General features: G+C 49.1%; 12 protein-coding genes, 2 non-coding genes and 2 pseudogenes across 14 annotated transcripts; 8 read left to right on the forward strand and 8 right to left on the reverse strand.

Moving 5' to 3' along the window:
- The first annotated feature begins 2008 nt into the window (after positions 1-2008).
- On the forward strand, positions 2009-6391 carry LOC145991956 (histone H3). The gene is made up of 2 exons (XM_083127947.1): positions 2009-2026; positions 5975-6391. Exon 2 carries the CDS (start codon positions 5981-5983, stop codon positions 6389-6391), a length of 411 nt encoding a protein of 136 aa, XP_082984073.1. The 5' UTR covers positions 2009-2026; positions 5975-5980.
- On the forward strand, positions 4381-4755 carry LOC145991952 (histone H2A). The gene has a single exon (XM_083127943.1). It carries the CDS (start codon positions 4381-4383, stop codon positions 4753-4755), a length of 375 nt encoding a protein of 124 aa, XP_082984069.1.
- LOC145991955 (histone H4) lies at positions 5426-5737 on the reverse strand. The gene has a single exon (XM_083127946.1). The coding sequence runs from the start codon at positions 5735-5737 to the stop codon at positions 5426-5428; it is 312 nt and encodes a 103-aa protein (XP_082984072.1).
- Positions 6392-6902: 511 nt separating the features above from the next.
- LOC145992851 (histone H1A-like) lies at positions 6903-7370 on the reverse strand. The gene has a single exon (XM_083129240.1). It carries the CDS (start codon positions 7368-7370, stop codon positions 6903-6905), a length of 468 nt encoding a protein of 155 aa, XP_082985366.1.
- Positions 7371-8584: 1214 nt separating this feature from the next.
- LOC145993069 (5S ribosomal RNA) lies at positions 8585-8703 on the forward strand. Its single transcript, XR_014442280.1, has one exon. It is a non-coding gene; the product is annotated as a 5S ribosomal RNA (ribosomal RNA).
- Positions 8704-10805: 2102 nt separating this feature from the next.
- On the reverse strand, positions 10806-11177 carry LOC145992551 (histone H2B). Its single transcript, XM_083128903.1, has one exon. The coding sequence runs from the start codon at positions 11175-11177 to the stop codon at positions 10806-10808; it is 372 nt and encodes a 123-aa protein (XP_082985029.1).
- Positions 11178-11377: 200 nt separating this feature from the next.
- On the forward strand, positions 11378-11752 carry LOC145992552 (histone H2A). Its single transcript, XM_083128905.1, has one exon. It carries the CDS (start codon positions 11378-11380, stop codon positions 11750-11752), a length of 375 nt encoding a protein of 124 aa, XP_082985031.1.
- A 653-nt stretch (positions 11753-12405) lies between these two features.
- Positions 12406-12717, reverse strand: LOC145992553 (histone H4). Its single transcript, XM_083128906.1, has one exon. The coding sequence runs from the start codon at positions 12715-12717 to the stop codon at positions 12406-12408; it is 312 nt and encodes a 103-aa protein (XP_082985032.1).
- A 237-nt stretch (positions 12718-12954) lies between these two features.
- On the forward strand, positions 12955-13371 carry LOC145992554 (histone H3). Its single transcript, XM_083128907.1, has one exon. The coding sequence runs from the start codon at positions 12961-12963 to the stop codon at positions 13369-13371; it is 411 nt and encodes a 136-aa protein (XP_082985033.1). The 5' UTR covers positions 12955-12960.
- A 496-nt stretch (positions 13372-13867) lies between these two features.
- LOC145992852 (histone H1 pseudogene) lies at positions 13868-14455 on the reverse strand (annotated as a pseudogene).
- A 1119-nt stretch (positions 14456-15574) lies between these two features.
- On the forward strand, positions 15575-15693 carry LOC145993017 (5S ribosomal RNA). The gene has a single exon (XR_014442229.1). It is a non-coding gene; the product is annotated as a 5S ribosomal RNA (ribosomal RNA).
- Positions 15694-17795: 2102 nt separating this feature from the next.
- LOC145992556 (histone H2B) lies at positions 17796-18167 on the reverse strand. Its single transcript, XM_083128909.1, has one exon. It carries the CDS (start codon positions 18165-18167, stop codon positions 17796-17798), a length of 372 nt encoding a protein of 123 aa, XP_082985035.1.
- A 200-nt stretch (positions 18168-18367) lies between these two features.
- Positions 18368-18742, forward strand: LOC145992555 (histone H2A). The gene has a single exon (XM_083128908.1). The coding sequence runs from the start codon at positions 18368-18370 to the stop codon at positions 18740-18742; it is 375 nt and encodes a 124-aa protein (XP_082985034.1).
- Positions 18743-19395: 653 nt separating this feature from the next.
- On the reverse strand, positions 19396-19707 carry LOC145992557 (histone H4). The gene has a single exon (XM_083128910.1). It carries the CDS (start codon positions 19705-19707, stop codon positions 19396-19398), a length of 312 nt encoding a protein of 103 aa, XP_082985036.1.
- A 237-nt stretch (positions 19708-19944) lies between these two features.
- LOC145992558 (histone H3) lies at positions 19945-20361 on the forward strand. Its single transcript, XM_083128911.1, has one exon. It carries the CDS (start codon positions 19951-19953, stop codon positions 20359-20361), a length of 411 nt encoding a protein of 136 aa, XP_082985037.1. The 5' UTR covers positions 19945-19950.
- A 496-nt stretch (positions 20362-20857) lies between these two features.
- Positions 20858-21445, reverse strand: LOC145992853 (histone H1 pseudogene; annotated as a pseudogene).
- Between the last annotated feature and the right edge of the window lie 632 nt (positions 21446-22077).

Below are 22077 nucleotides of genomic sequence, written 5' to 3' on the forward strand. Positions count from 1 at the left end.
TCGGCTTGTTCCTCAGGTTGGAAGGCCAGTCCTCTCGGTCCGTGTAGTAGTGGCGTGGTTCCTGTGGCTCTGTTGGTGAGTGAGCGAGTGATTTTCCAGAACTGCTGGTCCAGCTTCTGGTGTTCAGCCAGCAGGTCGTCCCATTTTTGCTGTTGGTGGTGCCACATTCGTTTCTTTAGCTTCCCTGCTAGCACGTTCCAGATGGTTTTGTATTGACGATTCTGCGTGCGCTGCCACTTCTTCCTTGCCCATCGTTTGAAGCTGATTATTAGTATTTCCACTGGGTCGAGGTCTTCGGTGGCTTCGGTCTTGGTTGTTGTGCTGCTGATGAGTGCTGCTGTGTTGATGTTTTCAATGATTGTTTGTGCGATTTGTTCAATCTCTTCAGGTGTTCTGATTTTGCAGTGTAGATCTGTGACTTCTGCGAGGTGGTCCATGAACTTCTGCCAGTCTATTGTGGTGGTTTGAGGTGGTCTTGGTTTTTGTTTTCGGTGAAGGTGAGTGAGTTGGAAGAGGACTGGTAAGTGGTCCGAGTCGAGGGCGTTCAGTGTTTCTGGCGTGTTTGGGATGGGTACGTTTCCTGTTATTATGACATCTAATACATCCGGGCGTCCTCCGCTTGCTGGGTAAAATGTTGGTTCTGGTGGGGCGTATACTTGGAGTCCTTGGGAGTTTGTTATGTCGCGCAGTTTCCTTCCGTTTGGATTTGTCATGCGGGAGTTCCAGTCCGGGTGCTTGCAGTTCAGGTCGCCTGCTACTATTGTTCTTTGGTCCATGTTCCTGAGGGCGATTATGTCGGCTTGGTCCAGAATTTGGTCAGGTGGTTTGTAGCCAGCTACCAGCGTTGTGGTTTTCCCTGTACTGTGTAGCTGGATTGCAGTACCTTCTATTGACTGGAGTTGAGGTAGCTGTACTGGCTGTGCTGGCAACGAGGTCCTGATGATTATGGCAGTCCCACCTTTCGGCCTGTTGAGTCTGTCTGTCCTGTATATGGTGAAGTTTCGAATGGACCATCTATGGATTGGCTTCAGATGTGTTTCTGAGACTAGAGCCACGTCAATGGAGTTGGTTTGAAGGAATTTTTCGAAGAGGCGGCGTTGCTTGAAAACACCATTGGCGTTCCAGTGGATACATCGTAGTTGATTATGAATTTCTCCTCTATTGTTGTGCCCCATTGTCCAGTATTTCTGAAAATATGTCGATGATGGTTATAATTTTACTGATGGTGTCCTTGCAGGTCTTTAATTTGTTGAGTCCTCCTTGGATTTTTCTCCATATACTCTGGATATTCCATGACCGAATGAGATCTAACAGGTCCTTGATGGAGTTTCCGGGGGGGTCTTCCGGGGTGGCTGCTTCATTCGGTGATCTGTTTGGTAATTTAGGCCAGGTTGTGGGTGCGGGCCTGGGTGCTGCTGCTTGGGTGTCCTGTCCTGTGTGTGAAGTGGTTCTCGTTGATTCTTGTTGTTTCCTGGTGGCTGCGAAGAGGGGGCAGCCTCTGTAGTTTGCTGGGTGGTCTGCCTTACAGTTGGCGCAGCGTGCAGGTGTTGTTCTTGGTTTTTGGCAGGTTTGTGAAAGGTGTGGTCCTCCGCAGCGCACGCAGGCGGGGTTGGCCCTGCAGTTTGTTTGGGCGTGTCCTAATCTTTGGCATCTGTAGCACTGCAGTTGCTGGCTGGGTCTGTATTCCTCCACTCGGATGCGATAGGCCAGGAGGGCTCCCACGTCGTATACGTTCTTAGCATGTTCATCCTTGATCAGGGTGGCCATGTAGAGGGGCATCTTCAGCTTTTCCGTTCTGGATTGGTCTTCGTCCTCTGGTGTGGGCTCCCTCTGCACCCTTTTGTGTAGTTGAACGACGTTCTCGACTTGGAAGCCCAGGTCTTGTAGGTCGAGTTTGATATCTTCTACGTTTGTGTCTCCCGGCATGTCTCGCAGTACCACCTTGATGGTGTTCTTGCGTGGGTTCCCGTGGGCGTACTGGATTCTCCTTTCTTCACAGATCTTTTTGGCTACTTCGAAGTCCTTCATGCTGTGAAAATGTATTTTGAGTCCGCTGGAGGTGTTGAACATGGTGGGACGACTCTGGGCGTTTCTTGTGATTGCCTGTCCTATTGAGTATGTCTGTGATGTCTCATATATGTATAGTGGAGGTGGTTTTATCCTGATTTGCCGTGCTGGTGCAGGTGATGATGGTTCTTCTCCAGACTCCTCTTCTTCTCCGGGCTCCTCTTCGTTGTTCCTATCTGATAGTGCTGCGAACTGGTTACTGATTGCTGTAGGTTTGTTTTGCAAGGAGGAGTGAGAAGGGCGGGCTACCTTCTTTGGAAACTGGTACCCCTCTGTGTCTTCTTGGTTGATTTCTTTCTGTGCTTCTTTGTGCTGGGTGGTCTGTGTATCTATCTGCGTATAGTCTTGGAAAGTGATCTGTGTATCTATCTGCGTATAGTCTTGGAAAGTGACGGTCCTTTTCTTGGTTGGCTTTTGATATGTGATTGTCACTTTGTCCTGCAGTTCTCCTTCTTTGTTTCCTGACGCAGTCGTTGTCGTGGGGGGTGGTTTAGGTCTACTGTGCGGGACTCGTCCCAGAGTCACGAACTGCATTTCCTCTGTTATTTGTCTTGGCTGGTTCTTAGGTGGGGTTCTTGGTCTTGCTTCTGTCGTTGTTTCCTCATAGAAGAACTCCATGGCCTTAGGGTGGTTCATTTCTGGTGTCTGCGGGTATCTCTTGTTGTTATTTGGGCTCCTGTCGCGGGTGTCCGGGGTCGTTTCGGCTCGCTGTGTATCGCCTACCAGTGGCTTGGGTGACGTAGTGGCTTCTGATTGGCTCTCGCTGGATCTCGCTCGCGGAGGTGCGGGTATGGTCGGCTGCCGGTCTTCTGCTGGGTTGGGGTCCCTTGTCGGAGCGCGGACCTGGGTGAGAGCGGGTCCCTTGTCGGAGCGCGGACCTGGGTGAGAGCGGGTCCGGTTTCGGGGCTCGGCTGCTTTAGCGGTAGGTGCCTCTGCTGGTTCCCGGTCTTCTGGTATGGTCGGCTGCCGGTCTTCTGTTGGATGGGGTCCCTTGTCGGAGCGCGGACCTGGGTGAGAGCGGGTCCCTTGTCGGAGCGCGGATCTGGGTGAGAGCGGGTCCGGTTTCGGGGCTCGGCTGCTTTGGCGGTAGGTGCCTCTGCTGGTTCCCGGTCTTCTGGTATGGTCGGCTGCCGGACTTCTGCTGGGTGGGGTCCCTTGTCGGAGCGCGGACCTGGGTGAGAGCGGGTCCCTTGTCGGAGCGCGGACCTGGGTGAGAGCGGGTCCGGTTTCGGGGCTTGGCTGCTTTGGCGGTAGGTGCCTCTGTTGATTCCCGGTCTTCTGGTATGGTCGGCTGCCGGTCTTCTGCTGGATGGGGTCCCTTGTCTGAGCGCGGACCTGGGTGAGAGCGGGTCCGGTTTCGGGGCTCGGCTGCTTTGGCGGTAGGTGCCTCTGCTGGTTCCCGGTCTTCTGGTATGGTCGGCTGCCGGACTTCTGCTGGGTGGGGTCCCTTGTCGGAGCGCGGACCTGGGTGAGAGCGGGTCCCTTGTCGGAGCGCGGACCTGGGTGAGAGCGGGTCCGGTTTCGGGGCTCGGCTGCTTTGGCGGTAGGTGCCTCTGCTGGTTCCCGGTCTTCTGGTCGGCTGCCGGACTTCTGCTGGGTGGGGTCCCTTGTCGGAGCGCGGACCTGGGTGAGAGCGGGTCCCTTGTCGGAGCGCGGACCTGGGTGAAAGCGGGGGCCGATCCTCGCGGGTGTCCGGGGTGGTCTCAGCTCGCTGTGTATCACCTTCCTTCGGCTCGGGTGACGTAGTGGCCTCTGATTGGCTCTCGCTGGATCTCGCTCGCGGAGGCGCGGGGACTCTCGGGGAGCGGTTCGCGGGTGTCCGGGGTCGTCTCTGCTCGCTGTGTATCACCTTCACGTGGCTCGGGTGACGTAGTGGCCTCTGATTGGCTCTCTCTGGATGTCGCTCGCGGAAGCGCGGGAACTCTCGGGGCGCGGTTCGCGGGTGTCCGGGGTCGTCTCTGCTCGCCGTGTATCACCTTTCTTCGTCGCGGGTGACGTAGGTGACTCTGGTTGGCTGTCTACGAACTCTTTTCGCGAAGCGCGGGAATACTCGGAAGGAGCGGGCGAATAGCGTGACTGCTTCCTTTGAAGTCCCAACGATGATGTCGATCCGATTGATACTCGATCTCGATGTGCGCCCAAACCGTCGATTCTTTTTAAGAAAGGACGGTTGATATCAGACGGACCAATGGCGCTTCGAGACGTGTCTCCCGGACGCTCTCATTCGCGGCGATTCAACACTACTTAACAAAACCACCAAACTGGCTGGCAAAAATTTGTGTTTTCACGTTGTATCGATAGCAAGAGATCATCATGTCTGGACGCGGAAAGGGAGGAAAAGTGAAGGGAAAGAGCAAGTCTCGCTCCAGCCGAGCCGGACTTCAGTTCCCCGTCGGCAGAATCCACCGACTTTTGCGAAAGGGCAATTATGCCGAACGTGTCGGTGCCGGTGCACCGGTTTACCTGGCCGCCGTCATGGAATATTTGGCCGCCGAAGTCTTGGAGTTGGCCGGCAATGCTGCTCGCGATAACAAGAAGACCAGGATCATCCCCCGTCACTTGCAGTTGGCCATCAGAAACGACGAGGAGTTGAACAAGCTCCTTTCTGGGGTCACGATCGCCCAGGGTGGCGTGCTGCCCAACATCCAGGCGGTCCTTCTTCCCAAGAAAACCGAGAAGAAAGCTTAAGCTGACACCCTACCCCCTCAGCTTCTAGCAAATCGGCCCTTGTAAGGGCCACCAATTACCTTAGGAAAGGGTCATTGTCTACTCTATTTTTTTAAGTTTTCAAGTTTGAAGTCTGTAGTCTAATCAGGACTTGTAACTTGGCATGCAAATCCTGTGTTGATTCAATGTTGTTTGCCTATTTCCGATAATGTCAGAGAATAGTGGCTTACCTGTGCGTATACATCTTGTAAATTTTGATAGCATAGAGATTATGACGTGTGTTTTGTTTTCGGTGGAGTCAAGCTGCACTGAAAATAATAATAATAAAAAAATATATATATGTTCGCCTGAGTTATATTAATTGATGTTATAATTTGACAGAAGCAATCTGAATTTCACATAAATTCCTTTTGCTTTGCTAAACGACGAACGAAGAAGCAACGAGGGGTGGATAGTCATCTAGCGAATGCTGAGAGTCCTCGCGTGAATATTTTTTGTTGAATTCTCAATTATTTCAATCATTCTTATGTCATTATCAACTCCAGACGAGAGAAATCGTTCGAATCGAGGCTGGGATCAGGGGGTAAGGTTCGGGGAAAGTTGAAAGCTGACATTTCCTTCCTCAAAGAAAAGATTTGTGGCCCTTAGAAGGGCCGATTTTTCAAGATGGAGGACAGGCAAATTAGAGCCCTTAACCTCCGAAACCGTACAAGGTTCTGCCTTGACGTTTGAGTGCGTACACGACGTCCATGGCGGTTACGGTTTTCCTCTTGGCGTGCTCCGTGTAGGTGACGGCATCGCGGATAACGTTCTCCAAGAACACCTTGAGGACGCCGCGTGTCTCTTCGTAGATGAGACCGGAGATTCGCTTCACACCTCCTCGCCGGGCAAGACGGCGGATGGCGGGCTTGGTGATACCCTGGATGTTGTCTCGGAGAACTTTACGGTGGCGCTTGGCACCTCCTTTGCCGAGTCCCTTTCCTCCTTTACCTCTGCCTGTCATTTCTGCAGTGCACGTACGTGGATTCGAAAGATGAGAATGAAGCCTTCCCGGCGAGCCGGCTCAGTTTTGTACGCCTTCGACAGAGGGGGGCAGAATGGCGGGAGCCAATGGGAAATCCGCTTTTCGGTTTGATTTCACGAATCAGGAGCATGCACGGCACCTTTCAGGGCAAAGCATATAAAGGCATGATTTTTGGTTGGCGCGATTGTTTGAAACGGAAACGCTTAGGACAAGCACGCGACAATGGCCCGGACTAAGCAAACTGCACGAAAATCCACCGGAGGCAAGGCCCCAAGGAAGCAGCTCGCCACAAAGGCAGCTAGGAAGAGCGCTCCCGCCACCGGAGGAGTGAAGAAGCCCCATAGGTACAGGCCAGGTACCGTGGCTCTTCGAGAAATCCGTCGCTACCAGAAGAGCACCGAGTTGCTCATCAGGAAGCTTCCTTTCCAGCGTCTCGTCCGCGAGATCGCTCAAGATTTCAAGACCGACTTGCGCTTCCAGAGTTCCGCAGTCATGGCTCTCCAGGAGGCCAGCGAGGCTTACCTCGTCGGTCTCTTCGAAGATACCAACTTGTGTGCCATCCACGCTAAGCGTGTCACTATCATGCCAAAGGACATCCAGCTCGCCCGCCGCATTCGTGGAGAGCGTGCTTAAGCGCATCCCGCTGCCCTTGGCAAACAATCGGTCCTTTTGAGGACCACAAATCCTACTTGGAAAGTACGTTTTGGTCGTATCTCTCTTTATTTTTATTATTATTGTCAATCCCTATCCTCGCGTTTATCCAAAAGTTATTTAAAATAATAACGCCGAAGCAATTGGGCGATATTTCATGAATATTCAGTTTTAATAATATATGGGTCAAAAGCTCTCGCTAAATCTTTAAATCTAATATCAGTTAGCGGTTTCTTGCTCGCAGTTCATTTCATAGAATCGATGGAAACGAAGTCAAACAAATTATGACTACATAATGTGACAAGTGTATTGCTTTCATGGTTTACATTTTTTTAAAAAAAAAATGCATGGATGGAAGGGAAAGGATGACACCGTGTCCGATGAAAAGAAAGGTTATAAGATTGAGTGATCGTGCAAATTCGCTCCTTCCAGGAGAATTTTGATGGTCCTCAGAAGGACCTTTTTATGGGGAACACTTGCGTGCTCAACCATTTTACTTCTTTTTTGGTGCAGCCTTCTTTGCTGCCTTGGGCTTGGCAGCCTTCTTTGGCTTTGGCGCCTTTGGTTTCTTGGGCGTCTTTGCCTTTTTCACTTTCGATGGAGACTTCTTTGGCTTTGCAACAGGTGCCTTCTTCTTTTCGCCGGTCTTCTTTGGTCGCTTGGCCGGGGCAGCTTTCTTTGCCGGTTTCTTCTCCTTGGGAGCCGAGCGTTTGGTCTTGGAAACAGCCCCGCTTTCCGGTTTCTCCTTCAGCGACGAAGCGCTGAGCTTGAAAGATCCGGAGGCACCCTTTCCTTTGGTTTGCACCAAAGAACCTGATGCCACGGCGCTCCTCAGGTACTTCTTGATGAAGGGCGCGAGCTTCTCGGCGTCGACCTTGTAGTTCTGGGTGATGTACTTCTTGATGGCCTGCAGGGAAGAGCCTCCGCGCTCCTTCAAGTTCTTGATAGCGTTGTTCACCATCTCGGATGTCCTGGGATGGGAAGGAGCCGTTCTCTGGGCGAAGCCGCCGTCGGGGCTGAGGGAGCTGATGCCGTATCTGCCATATCTACGCTCTTTTCGGAACGAAAATGAATCCACGCGCCGAGTTTCGACCCCCTTTTCTCTCGGAGCGCGGACCGGAGCGAGAGCAGCTCTCAGGCGGGCCGAAGCAAACTGAAGTTTGTAGTTGCCACAACGGTAAGTGTGTTTCCTCCTCTTTCCAAGATTAATTTTTTCAGTGCTGAGCTAGAGAGCACCAGCATCCCTCGTTGTTGGGTACGTTCCGGAAACTTTGAAGTAGCCGTGAAGTGCCGCAGTCCGTCCCCACGACTTCCACGTTCCTCGCTTCCTTCGTGTCAAACTCACCGTAGGTGTACGCGCGACCTCCATATGCCCGTGATTTCCTTAGTTTTCTCTGAGAAAAGGTAGAAGGTGCGTCGGTTGCACGGAGGAGATGGAAGTTCAATCCTTCCCCTATTCTCTTGCTGAGAATCAGGTGCCTTGAGCATACGACAGGCCTCTCAAGCCAATCTCCGAAGTAGCGTGTGTCGCACACGCCTGTGTTTGAACGAAGCTGGCCTACTTCCAATGTATAGCCTTTAATTTCGTTTATAGGCGAAAATCTATCGCATGAGGACTGTGGTTCGATTCGAAAGCAGCCATTTGCACCGAAAGTTAGCGCGGTCCTTCCTGCTCTCCGCCGATAAATAATAATAATGTAATAGTTTGTGTCGAGGTGCCCGTTGCCTACTTTGGTTTGTGGGAATAGCGCGTATTCGAGAACTCGATGAAGTTGTCCGAAGATAGCACAAAAATAGGAAATAGCTATATATATATATATATATATATATATATAACTACGCACTGGTAATGATCAGGCTGGAATGTTCATACGAACTAACCGAGCCCAATCACTTTTTCGTTGTTAGGTCCTGGGTATATAGTGTGGAATCAAAAAGGTTGGTCATGAGATTCACTTTTATTCACTGCACTAAATTTTCTTCTCTATCTTGTAGCTTTTATGTTCACACATCTCTGGAAGGGTGTTAAAGCACATTTCTCACTATGACTACAATGAAATGTATAATTATTTGTTATGTTTCTTCTACACGTTCTTGGCAGTGCCCATGAGACGAGACATTTCCCCGAAAACGAGAAGTTGGACTATATGTACCTTACCGAAAGCAGTATCTTTCGCCAACGGCCATACCACGCTGAATATACCGGTTCTCGTCCGATCACCGAAGTCAAGCAGCGTCGGGCCTGGTCAGTACTTGGATGGGTGACCGCCTGGGAACACCAGGTGCTGTTGGCATCCTTTTTGTTTTTCAAGGTTGAAAGTGGCCTTTTATTTGTGAATTGAAGCCAATCAATCACCCACAGTTTTTGCAGAATCGCTTTTTTTTTTTTTTTTTTTTTTTTTTTTTTTAATATACCTGTCATCAAATAATAATAATAATGTAAGTGAAGAATGTATATTAGTATATATGAATATCGGGGAAGGCGACTTTCTTCTGTTTTTTGGGGCTTGCGGGGTTGCAGGGTGCGTTCTTATTACCGGCGGCCGCCATAATCCCGGCGGGGAGCGCTGGCCTGCCCGGCGGATCCGCCGCGTCGCTCCCCGAAGAGCCCGGCGTTGGTAGTTTTCGGCGAGGATACGTGCCGGCGGTTGCAGGGAGTGTGTTTTTTGGGCGTTTTTATTTTTTTGCAAAATGCCATCGCCGTGGAAGGAGGCGTTCGCTAAAGGGATAGTCCCGGCCCGGCAACCCTGATCCGTTGGCAATTTCGCCCGAAACGCACCGGGGCGGGGGGGGGGGGGGTGCACACGCAGAATAAAGAATTGGAAATGTCGCATACTCGTTGGCGAGGACACGTAAACCGAGGTTCTGTTTCAACCGATGCATGTCAAATCTCGCGTCTTTTCCCTTCGGAAAGGGAATGCTCGATCAGTGCAGTGATGTGAAAGTGTCCCCGCTAGTGGACAATTTAGCAGAAGGCAAGTGGGGAAGGTCCTGGTCAGAACGGTTACTTTTGGCAGCAAACGGTTACGAAACTGTTACTTTTGTCAGTAAACTGTTACAAAACGGTTACTTTTGGCAGTAAACTGTTACGAAACGGTTACGAAACTGTTAGTTTTAGCAGGGAACGGTTACAAAACCGTTACTTTTGGCAGCAGACGGTTACGAAATCGTTACTTTTGGCAGCAGACCGTTACATAACCGTTACTTTTTGCAGCAAACGAATTAACGATAAAATGACCATTCGGTATTTCTCGACTGGTCGGGAGTCGGGAAGTCATTTCCCGAAGTCGGGATCGGGACAGGATCCCCCCCCGGTCCCGACTTTTCGGGATCCCGCACACCCCTAATATTAATGCATAGGATGGAATGAACATTTTTTTTTTGCCATGTCAACGTAACCTAACCTCCCAGAGGATCTGGGTTCAGACGAACGCGAGACAAATTCCTGGAAAAAGGACCTTGCGTAAGACAACTTTGGTTCCTCTTCAAAAATTCGCGTACACTTTCGTTGTGTAGTCAGCATGTAATGATACCGAATGGAGGCATGTAGGCGTTCGAACCCCACCCCTAACTGAACAAAAAAATGCTAATCGTCCGGGATCGTAAGTTGAAGTTCCACCCCCCCCCCCCCCGATGCCGCCGCCCTCTGGAAACAACGTTCAGATCAATTCTTGGAGTAACCGATTTCAAATGCAACGGTTCCCGCCAAATGTCACACTTCGTTGAGCGTACCAGTTCTCACCCTTTCATAGAAGTTAAGTGAGCCCTTTTAGTGCAAATTATGAATGTGACTGCCAAACTCTTCCTTTTTCCCTGCTCGTGGAGAAAACTTAAAGTAATTTTGAAAGTAAAATGAAGGAAAACACGAAAAATGAAATAAAATCACGACCTAACAAAACCTAACCTAATGTAACCCAACCGAGTATATGCAGATATTAATCTGTGTGTACCTTTCACTGCCATACTCTAGTAACAAACGTACAATTGTGAAATAGAAACCTGAAAGTTATTTTTGTTAAATATACAAGTTTATTTTATGTGTTCATCCAAAATAATAATGCGCCGAATCAATAATTGTTCCAAGTCTTAGGTAATTTTTTTGCAGTGGCATTTTGTCCAAATGTAACTCTAAAAGTCCTATTCAGCAAAAGAAACTAAAAAATTTGGAAATTTAGCCTATTTTTGTAAATTACGTGCTGGTTAAGGTCGTACCTTAAAAGCATTTTTTTTTTTATATATACGTAAGGTCAAAAATCTTCTCGCTTGCAGGCTGAGATATCGTTAGGTTATGTAAGTGTACGTTTCGGAGGGGTGGTAGACAAGTTCGTCCAATTCCAAGATTCAATTTTTGGCCCTAAAAAGGGCCTTTTTCGGCAAGGTAATTATTTCCTTGAGTTTACTTTGAGCTGGTGTACTTAGTCACGGCCTTGGTGCCTTCACTGACGGCGTGCTTGGCCAGTTCACCGGGGAGGAGCAGCCGAACGGCCGTCTGGATCTCCCTGCTGGTGATGGTCGATCGCTTGTTGTAATGAGCGAGCCTGGAAGCTTCGGCGGCAATGCGCTCGAAGATGTCGTTGACGAAGCTGTTCATGATGCTCATCGCCTTGCTGGAGATGCCGGTGTCAGGGTGAACTTGCTTCAACACCTTGTAGATGTAAATTGCGTAGCTCTCCTTCCTCCTCCGCTTCTTCTTTTTGTCTCCCTTGGAGATGTTCTTCTGGGCCTTTCCGGCCTTTTTGGCGGCTTTTCCACTTGTCTTTGGCGGCATGTTGCAGACAGACTCGATGGGCGCCACCTCCGTCGATTCGTTTTTAAGAAAGGACGGTTGATATCAGACGGACCAATGGCGCTTCGAGACGTGTCTCCCGGACGCTCTCATTCGCGGCGATTCAATACTACTTAACAAAACCACCAAACTGGCTGGCAAAAATTTGTGTTTTCACGTTGTATCGATAGCAAGAGATCATCATGTCTGGACGCGGAAAGGGAGGAAAAGTGAAGGGAAAGAGCAAGTCTCGCTCCAGCCGAGCCGGACTTCAGTTCCCCGTCGGCAGAATCCACCGACTTTTGCGAAAGGGCAATTATGCCGAACGTGTCGGTGCCGGTGCACCGGTTTACCTGGCCGCCGTCATGGAATATTTGGCAGCCGAAGTCTTGGAGTTGGCCGGCAATGCTGCTCGCGATAACAAGAAGACCAGGATCATCCCCCGTCACTTGCAGTTGGCCATCAGAAACGACGAGGAGTTGAACAAGCTCCTTTCTGGGGTCACGATCGCCCAGGGTGGCGTGCTGCCCAACATCCAGGCGGTCCTTCTTCCCAAGAAAACCGAGAAGAAAGCTTAAGCTGACACCCTACCCCCTCAGCTTCTAGCAAATCGGCCCTTGTAAGGGCCACCAATTACCTTAGGAAAGGGTCATTGTCTACTCCATTTTTTTAAGTTTTCAAGTTTGAAGTCTGTAGTCTAATCAGGACTTGGCATGCAAATCCTGTGTTGATTCAATGTTTTTTGCCTATTTCCGATAATGTCAGAGAATAGTGGCTTACCTGTACGTATACATCTTGTAAATTTTGATAGCATAGAGATTATGACGTGTGTTTTGTTTTCGGTGGAGTCAAGCTGCACTGAAAATAATAATAATAAAAAATATATATATATGTTCGCCTGAGTTATATTAATTGATGTTATAATTTGACAGAAGCAATCTGAATTTCACATAAATTTCTTTTGCTTTGCTAAACGACGAACGAAGGGTGGGTAGTCATCTAGCGAATGCTGAGAGTCCTCGCGTGAATATTTTTTGTTGAATTCTCAATTATTTCAATCATTCTTATGTCATTATGAACTCGAGACGAGAGAAATCGTTCGAATCGAGGCTGGGATCAGGGGGTAAGGTTCGGGGAAAGTTGAAAGCTGACATTTCCTTCCTCAAAGAAAAGATTTGTGGCCCTTAGAAGGGCCGATTTTTCAAGATGGAGGACAGGCAAACTAGAGCCCTTAACCTCCGAAACCGTACAAGGTTCTGCCTTGACGTTTGAGTGCGTACACGACGTCCATGGCGGTTACGGTTTTCCTCTTGGCGTGCTCCGTGTAGGTGACGGCATCGCGGATAACGTTCTCCAAGAACACCTTGAGGACGCCGCGTGTCTCTTCGTAGATGAGACCGGAGATTCGCTTCACACCTCCTCGCCGGGCAAGACGGCGGATGGCGGGCTTGGTGATACCCTGGATGTTGTCTCGGAGAACTTTACGGTGGCGCTTGGCACCTCCTTTGCCGAGTCCCTTTCCTCCTTTACCTCTGCCTGTCATTTCTGCAGTGCACGTACGTGGATTCGAAAGATGAGAATGAAGCCTTCCCGGCGAGCCGTCTCAGTTTTGTACGCCTTCGACAGAGGGGGGCAGAATGGCGGGAGCCAATGGGAAATCCGCTTTTCGGTTTGATTTCACGAATCAGGAGCATGCACGGCACCTTTCAGGGCAAAGCATATAAAGGCATGATTTTTGGTTGGCGCGATTGTTTGAAACGGAAACGCTTAGGACAAGCACGCGACAATGGCCCGGACTAAGCAAACTGCACGAAAATCCACCGGAGGCAAGGCCCCAAGGAAGCAGCTCGCCACAAAGGCAGCTAGGAAGAGCGCTCCCGCCACCGGAGGAGTGAAGAAGCCCCATAGGTACAGGCCAGGTACCGTGGCTCTTCGAGAAATCCGTCGCTACCAGAAGAGCACCGAGTTGCTCATCAGGAAGCTTCCTTTCCAGCGTCTCGTCCGCGAGATCGCTCAAGATTTCAAGACCGACTTGCGCTTCCAGAGTTCCGCAGTCATGGCTCTCCAGGAGGCCAGCGAGGCTTACCTCGTCGGTCTCTTCGAAGATACCAACTTGTGTGCCATCCACGCTAAGCGTGTCACTATCATGCCAAAGGACATCCAGCTCGCCCGCCGCATTCGTGGAGAGCGTGCTTAAGCGCATCCCGCTGCCCTTGGCAAACAATCGGTCCTTTTGAGGACCACAAATCCTACTTGGAAAGTACGTTTTGGTCGTATCTCTCTTTATTTTTATTATTATTGTCAATCCCTATCCTCGCGTTTATCCAAAAGTTATTTAAAAAAATAATAATGCCGAAGCAATTGGGCGATATTTCATGAATATTCAGTTTTAATAATAAAGCTCTCGCTAAATCTTTAAATCTAATATCAGTTAGCGATTTCTTACTCGCAGTTCATTTCATAGAATCGATGGAAACGAAGTCAAACAAATTATGACGACATAATGTGACTAGTGTATTGCTTTCATTTTTTTAAAAAAGAAAATGCATGGATGGAAGGGAAAGGATGACACCGTGTCCGATGAAAAGAAAGGTTATAAGATTGAGTGATCGTGCAAATTCGCTCCTTCCAGGAGAATTTTGATGGTCCTCAGAAGGACCTTTTTATGGGGAACACTTGCGTGCTCAACCATTTTACTTCTTTTTTGGTGCAGCCTTCTTTGCTGCCTTGGGCTTGGCAGCCTTCTTTGGCTTTGGCGCCTTTGGTTTCTTGGGCGTCTTTGCCTTTTTCACTTTCGATGGAGACTTCTTTGGCTTTGCAACAGGTGCCTTCTTCTTTTCGCCGGTCTTCTTTGGTCGCTTGGCCGGGGCAGCTTTCTTTGCCGGTTTCTTCTCCTTGGGAGCCGAGCGTTTGGTCTTGGAAACAGCCCCGCTTTCCGGTTTCTCCTTCAGCGACGAAGCGCTGAGTTTGAAAGATCCGGAGGCACCCTTTCCTTTGGTTTGCACCAAAGAACCTGATGCCACGGCGCTCCTCAGGTACTTCTTGATGAAGGGCGCGAGCTTCTCGGCGTCGACCTTGTAGTTCTGGGTGATGTACTTCTTGATGGCCTGCAGGGAAGAGCCTCCGCGCTCCTTCAAGTTCTTGATAGCGTTGTTCACCATCTCGGATGTCCTGGGATGGGAAGGAGCCGTTCTCGGCTTTTTCGCCTTCGAGGACTTCTTGGGCGAAGCCGCCGTCGGGGCTGAGGGAGCTGATGCCGTATCTGCCATATCTACGCTCTTTTCGGAACGAAAATGAATCCACGCGCCGAGTTTCGACCCCCTTTTCTCTCGGAGCGCGGACCGGAGCGAGAGCAGCTCTCAGGCGGGCCGAAGCAAACTGAAGTTTGTAGTTGCCACAACGGTAAGTGTGTTTCCTCCTCTTTCCAAGATTAATTTTTTCAGTGCTGAGCTAGAGAGCACCAGCATCCCTCGTTGTTGGGTACGTTCCGGAAACTTTGAAGTAGCCGTGAAGTGCCGCAGTCCGTCCCCACGACTTCCACGTTCCTCGCTTCCTTCGTGTCAAACTCACCGTAGGTGTACGCGCGACCTCCATATGCCCGTGATTTCCTTAGTTTTCTCTGAGAAAAGGTAGAAGGTGCGTCGGTTGCACGGAGGAGATGGAAGTTCAATCCTTCCCCTATTCTCTTGCTGAGAATCAGGTGCCTTGAGCATACGACAGGCCTCTCAAGCCAATCTCCGAAGTAGCGTGTGTCGCACACGCCTGTGTTTGAACGAAGCTGGCCTACTTCCAATGTATAGCCTTTAATTTCGTTTATAGGCGAAAATCTATCGCATGAGGACTGTGGTTCGATTCGAAAGCAGCCATTTGCACCGAAAGTTAGCGCGGTCCTTCCTGCTCTCCGCCGATAAATAATAATAATGTAATAGTTTGTGTCGAGGTGCCCGTTGCCTACTTTGGTTTGTGGGAATAGCGCGTATTCGAGAACTCGATGAAGTTGTCCGAAGATAGCACAAAAATAGGAAATAGCTATATATATATATATATATATATATATATAACTACGCACTGGTAATGATCAGGCTGGAATGTTCATACGAACTAACCGAGCCCAATCACTTTTTCGTTGTTAGGTCCTGGGTATATAGTGTGGAATCAAAAAGGTTGGTCATGAGATTCACTTTTATTCACTGCACTAAATTTTCTTCTCTATCTTGTAGCTTTTATGTTCACACATCTCTGGAAGGGTGTTAAAGCACATTTCTCACTATGACTACAATGAAATGTATAATTATTTGTTATGTTTCTTCTACACGTTCTTGGCAGTGCCCATGAGACGAGACATTTCCCCGAAAACGAGAAGTTGGACTATATGTACCTTACCGAAAGCAGTATCTTTCGCCAACGGCCATACCACGCTGAATATACCGGTTCTCGTCCGATCACCGAAGTCAAGCAGCGTCGGGCCTGGTCAGTACTTGGATGGGTGACCGCCTGGGAACACCAGGTGCTGTTGGCATCCTTTTTGTTTTTCAAGGTTGAAAGTGGCCTTTTATTTGTGAATTGAAGCCAATCAATCACCCACAGTTTTTGCAGAATCGCTTTTTTTTTTTTTTTTTTTTTTTTTTTTTTTAATATACCTGTCATCAAATAATAATAATAATGTAAGTGAAGAATGTATATTAGTATATATGAATATCGGGGAAGGCGACTTTCTTCTGTTTTTTGGGGCTTGCGGGGTTGCAGGGTGCGTTCTTATTACCGGCGGCCGCCATAATCCCGGCGGGGAGCGCTGGCCTGCCCGGCGGATCCGCCGCGTCGCTCCCCGAAGAGCCCGGCGTTGGTAGTTTTCGGCGAGGATACGTGCCGGCGGTTGCAGGGAGTGTGTTTTTTGGGCGTTTTTATTTTTTTGCAAAATGCCATCGCCGTGGAAGGAGGCGTTCGCTAAAGGGATAGTCCCGGCCCGGCAACCCTGATCCGTTGGCAATTTCGCCCGAAACGCACCGGGGCGGGGGGGGGGGGGGTGCACACGCAGAATAAAGAATTGGAAATGTCGCATACTCGTTGGCGAGGACACGTAAACCGAGGTTCTGTTTCAACCGATGCATGTCAAATCTCGCGTCTTTTCCCTTCGGAAAGGGAATGCTCGATCAGTGCAGTGATGTGAAAGTGTCCCCGCTAGTGGACAATTTAGCAGAAGGCAAGTGGGGAAGGTCCTGGTCAGAACGGTTACTTTTGGCAGCAAACGGTTACGAAACTGTTACTTTTGTCAGTAAACTGTTACAAAACGGTTACTTTTGGCAGTAAACTGTTACGAAACGGTTACGAAACTGTTAGTTTTAGCAGGGAACGGTTACAAAACCGTTACTTTTGGCAGCAGACGGTTACGAAATCGTTACTTTTGGCAGCAGACCGTTACATAACCGTTACTTTTTGCAGCAAACGAATTAACGATAAAATGACCATTCGGTATTTCTCGACTGGTCGGGAGTCGGGAAGTCATTTCCCGAAGTCGGGATCGGGACAGGATCCCCCCCCGGTCCCGACTTTTCGGGATCCCGCACACCCCTAATATTAATGCATAGGATGGAATGAACATTTTTTTTTTGCCATGTCAACGTAACCTAACCTCCCAGAGGATCTGGGTTCAGACGAACGCGAGACAAATTCCTGGAAAAAGGACCTTGCGTAAGACAACTTTGGTTCCTCTTCAAAAATTCGCGTACACTTTCGTTGTGTAGTCAGCATGTAATGATACCGAATGGAGGCATGTAGGCGTTCGAACCCCACCCCTAACTGAACAAAAAAATGCTAATCGTCCGGGATCGTAAGTTGAAGTTCCACCCCCCCCCCCCCCGATGCCGCCGCCCTCTGGAAACAACGTTCAGATCAATTCTTGGAGTAACCGATTTCAAATGCAACGGTTCCCGCCAAATGTCACACTTCGTTGAGCGTACCAGTTCTCACCCTTTCATAGAAGTTAAGTGAGCCCTTTTAGTGCAAATTATGAATGTGACTGCCAAACTCTTCCTTTTTCCCTGCTCGTGGAGAAAACTTAAAGTAATTTTGAAAGTAAAATGAAGGAAAACACGAAAAATGAAATAAAATCACGACCTAACAAAACCTAACCTAATGTAACCCAACCGAGTATATGCAGATATTAATCTGTGTGTACCTTTCACTGCCATACTCTAGTAACAAACGTACAATTGTGAAATAGAAACCTGAAAGTTATTTTTGTTAAATATACAAGTTTATTTTATGTGTTCATCCAAAATAATAATGCGCCGAATCAATAATTGTTCCAAGTCTTAGGTAATTTTTTTGCAGTGGCATTTTGTCCAAATGTAACTCTAAAAGTCCTATTCAGCAAAAGAAACTAAAAAATTTGGAAATTTAGCCTATTTTTGTAAATTACGTGCTGGTTAAGGTCGTACCTTAAAAGCATTTTTTTTTTTATATATACGTAAGGTCAAAAATCTTCTCGCTTGCAGGCTGAGATATCGTTAGGTTATGTAAGTGTACGTTTCGGAGGGGTGGTAGACAAGTTCGTCCAATTCCAAGATTCAATTTTTGGCCCTAAAAAGGGCCTTTTTCGGCAAGGTAATTATTTCCTTGAGTTTACTTTGAGCTGGTGTACTTAGTCACGGCCTTGGTGCCTTCACTGACGGCGTGCTTGGCCAGTTCACCGGGGAGGAGCAGCCGAACGGCCGTCTGGATCTCCCTGCTGGTGATGGTCGATCGCTTGTTGTAATGAGCGAGCCTGGAAGCTTCGGCGGCAATGCGCTCGAAGATGTCGTTGACGAAGCTGTTCATGATGCTCATCGCCTTGCTGGAGATGCCGGTGTCAGGGTGAACTTGCTTCAACACCTTGTAGATGTAAATTGCGTAGCTCTCCTTCCTCCTCCGCTTCTTCTTTTTGTCTCCCTTGGAGATGTTCTTCTGGGCCTTTCCGGCCTTTTTGGCGGCTTTTCCACTTGTCTTTGGCGGCATGTTGCAGACAGACTCGATGGGCGCCACCTCCGTCGATTCGTTTTTAAGAAAGGACGGTTGATATCAGACGGACCAATGGCGCTTCGAGACGTGTCTCCCGGACGCTCTCATTCGCGGCGATTCAATACTACTTAACAAAACCACCAAACTGGCTGGCAAAAATTTGTGTTTTCACGTTGTATCGATAGCAAGAGATCATCATGTCTGGACGCGGAAAGGGAGGAAAAGTGAAGGGAAAGAGCAAGTCTCGCTCCAGCCGAGCCGGACTTCAGTTCCCCGTCGGCAGAATCCACCGACTTTTGCGAAAGGGCAATTATGCCGAACGTGTCGGTGCCGGTGCACCGGTTTACCTGGCCGCCGTCATGGAATATTTGGCAGCCGAAGTCTTGGAGTTGGCCGGCAATGCTGCTCGCGATAACAAGAAGACCAGGATCATCCCCCGTCACTTGCAGTTGGCCATCAGAAACGACGAGGAGTTGAACAAGCTCCTTTCTGGGGTCACGATCGCCCAGGGTGGCGTGCTGCCCAACATCCAGGCGGTCCTTCTTCCCAAGAAAACCGAGAAGAAAGCTTAAGCTGACACCCTACCCCCTCAGCTTCTAGCAAATCGGCCCTTGTAAGGGCCACCAATTACCTTAGGAAAGGGTCATTGTCTACTCCATTTTTTTAAGTTTTCAAGTTTGAAGTCTGTAGTCTAATCAGGACTTGGCATGCAAATCCTGTGTTGATTCAATGTTTTTTGCCTATTTCCGATAATGTCAGAGAATAGTGGCTTACCTGTACGTATACATCTTGTAAATTTTGATAGCATAGAGATTATGACGTGTGTTTTGTTTTCGGTGGAGTCAAGCTGCACTGAAAATAATAATAATAAAAAATATATATATATGTTCGCCTGAGTTATATTAATTGATGTTATAATTTGACAGAAGCAATCTGAATTTCACATAAATTTCTTTTGCTTTGCTAAACGACGAACGAAGGGTGGGTAGTCATCTAGCGAATGCTGAGAGTCCTCGCGTGAATATTTTTTGTTGAATTCTCAATTATTTCAATCATTCTTATGTCATTATGAACTCGAGACGAGAGAAATCGTTCGAATCGAGGCTGGGATCAGGGGGTAAGGTTCGGGGAAAGTTGAAAGCTGACATTTCCTTCCTCAAAGAAAAGATTTGTGGCCCTTAGAAGGGCCGATTTTTCAAGATGGAGGACAGGCAAACTAGAGCCCTTAACCTCCGAAACCGTACAAGGTTCTGCCTTGACGTTTGAGTGCGTACACGACGTCCATGGCGGTTACGGTTTTCCTCTTGGCGTGCTCCGTGTAGGTGACGGCATCGCGGATAACGTTCTCCAAGAACACCTTGAGGACGCCGCGTGTCTCTTCGTAGATGAGACCGGAGATTCGCTTCACACCTCCTCGCCGGGCAAGACGGCGGATGGCGGGCTTGGTGATACCCTGGATGTTGTCTCGGAGAACTTTACGGTGGCGCTTGGCACCTCCTTTGCCGAGTCCCTTTCCTCCTTTACCTCTGCCTGTCATTTCTGCAGTGCACGTACGTGGATTCGAAAGATGAGAATGAAGCCTTCCCGGCGAGCCGTCTCAGTTTTGTACGCCTTCGACAGAGGGGGGCAGAATGGCGGGAGCCAATGGGAAATCCGCTTTTCGGTTTGATTTCACGAATCAGGAGCATGCACGGCACCTTTCAGGGCAAAGCATATAAAGGCATGATTTTTGGTTGGCGCGATTGTTTGAAACGGAAACGCTTAGGACAAGCACGCGACAATGGCCCGGACTAAGCAAACTGCACGAAAATCCACCGGAGGCAAGGCCCCAAGGAAGCAGCTCGCCACAAAGGCAGCTAGGAAGAGCGCTCCCGCCACCGGAGGAGTGAAGAAGCCCCATAGGTACAGGCCAGGTACCGTGGCTCTTCGAGAAATCCGTCGCTACCAGAAGAGCACCGAGTTGCTCATCAGGAAGCTTCCTTTCCAGCGTCTCGTCCGCGAGATCGCTCAAGATTTCAAGACCGACTTGCGCTTCCAGAGTTCCGCAGTCATGGCTCTCCAGGAGGCCAGCGAGGCTTACCTCGTCGGTCTCTTCGAAGATACCAACTTGTGTGCCATCCACGCTAAGCGTGTCACTATCATGCCAAAGGACATCCAGCTCGCCCGCCGCATTCGTGGAGAGCGTGCTTAAGCGCATCCCGCTGCCCTTGGCAAACAATCGGTCCTTTTGAGGACCACAAATCCTACTTGGAAAGTACGTTTTGGTCGTATCTCTCTTTATTTTTATTATTATTGTCAATCCCTATCCTCGCGTTTATCCAAAAGTTATTTAAAAAAATAATAATGCCGAAGCAATTGGGCGATATTTCATGAATATTCAGTTTTAATAATAAAGCTCTCGCTAAATCTTTAAATCTAATATCAGTTAGCGATTTCTTACTCGCAGTTCATTTCATAGAATCGATGGAAACGAAGTCAAACAAATTATGACGACATAATGTGACTAGTGTATTGCTTTCATTTTTTTAAAAAAGAAAATGCATGGATGGAAGGGAAAGGATGACACCGTGTCCGATGAAAAGAAAGGTTATAAGATTGAGTGATCGTGCAAATTCGCTCCTTCCAGGAGAATTTTGATGGTCCTCAGAAGGACCTTTTTATGGGGAACACTTGCGTGCTCAACCATTTTACTTCTTTTTTGGTGCAGCCTTCTTTGCTGCCTTGGGCTTGGCAGCCTTCTTTGGCTTTGGCGCCTTTGGTTTCTTGGGCGTCTTTGCCTTTTTCACTTTCGATGGAGACTTCTTTGGCTTTGCAACAGGTGCCTTCTTCTTTTCGCCGGTCTTCTTTGGTCGCTTGGCCGGGGCAGCTTTCTTTGCCGGTTTCTTCTCCTTGGGAGCCGAGCGTTTGGTCTTGGAAACAGCCCCGCTTTCCGGTTTCTCCTTCAGCGACGAAGCGCTGAGTTTGAAAGATCCGGAGGCACCCTTTCCTTTGGTTTGCACCAAAGAACCTGATGCCACGGCGCTCCTCAGGTACTTCTTGATGAAGGGCGCGAGCTTCTCGGCGTCGACCTTGTAGTTCTGGGTGATGTACTTCTTGATGGCCTGCAGGGAAGAGCCTCCGCGCTCCTTCAAGTTCTTGATAGCGTTGTTCACCATCTCGGATGTCCTGGGATGGGAAGGAGCCGTTCTCGGCTTTTTCGCCTTCGAGGACTTCTTGGGCGAAGCCGCCGTCGGGGCTGAGGGAGCTGATGCCGTATCTGCCATATCTACGCTCTTTTCGGAACGAAAATGAATCCACGCGCCGAGTTTCGACCCCCTTTTCTCTCGGAGCGCGGACCGGAGCGAGAGCAGCTCTCAGGCGGGCCGAAGCAAACTGAAGTTTGTAGTTGCCACAACGGTAAGTGTGTTTCCTCCTCTTTCCAAGATTAATTTTTTCAGTGCTGAGCTAGAGAGCACCAGCATCCCTCGTTGTTGGGTACGTTCCGGAAACTTTGAAGTAGCCGTGAAGTGCCGCAGTCCGTCCCCACGACTTCCACGTTCCTCGCTTCCTTCGTGTCAAACTCACCGTAGGTGTACGCGCGACCTCCATATGCCCGTGATTTCCTTAGTTTTCTCTGAGAAAAGGTAGAAGGTGCGTCGGTTGCACGGAGGAGATGGAAGTTCAATCCTTCCCCTATTCTCTTGCTGAGAATCAGGTGCCTTGAGCATACGACAGGCCTCTCAAGCCAATCTCCGAAGTAGCGTGTGTCGCACACGCCTGTGTTTGAACGAAGCTGGCCTACTTCCAATGTATAGCCTTTAATTTCGTTTATAGGCGAAAATCTATCGCATGAGGACTGTGGTTCGATTCGAAAGCAGCCATTTGCACCGAAAGTTAGCGCGGTCCTTCCTGCTCTCCGCCGATAAAT

Source organism: Lepisma saccharinum, chromosome 9 (genome assembly GCF_977018435.1).
Source record: "Lepisma saccharinum chromosome 9, izLepSacc3.1, whole genome shotgun sequence".
Taxonomy (NCBI): domain Eukaryota; kingdom Metazoa; phylum Arthropoda; class Insecta; order Zygentoma; family Lepismatidae; genus Lepisma; species Lepisma saccharinum.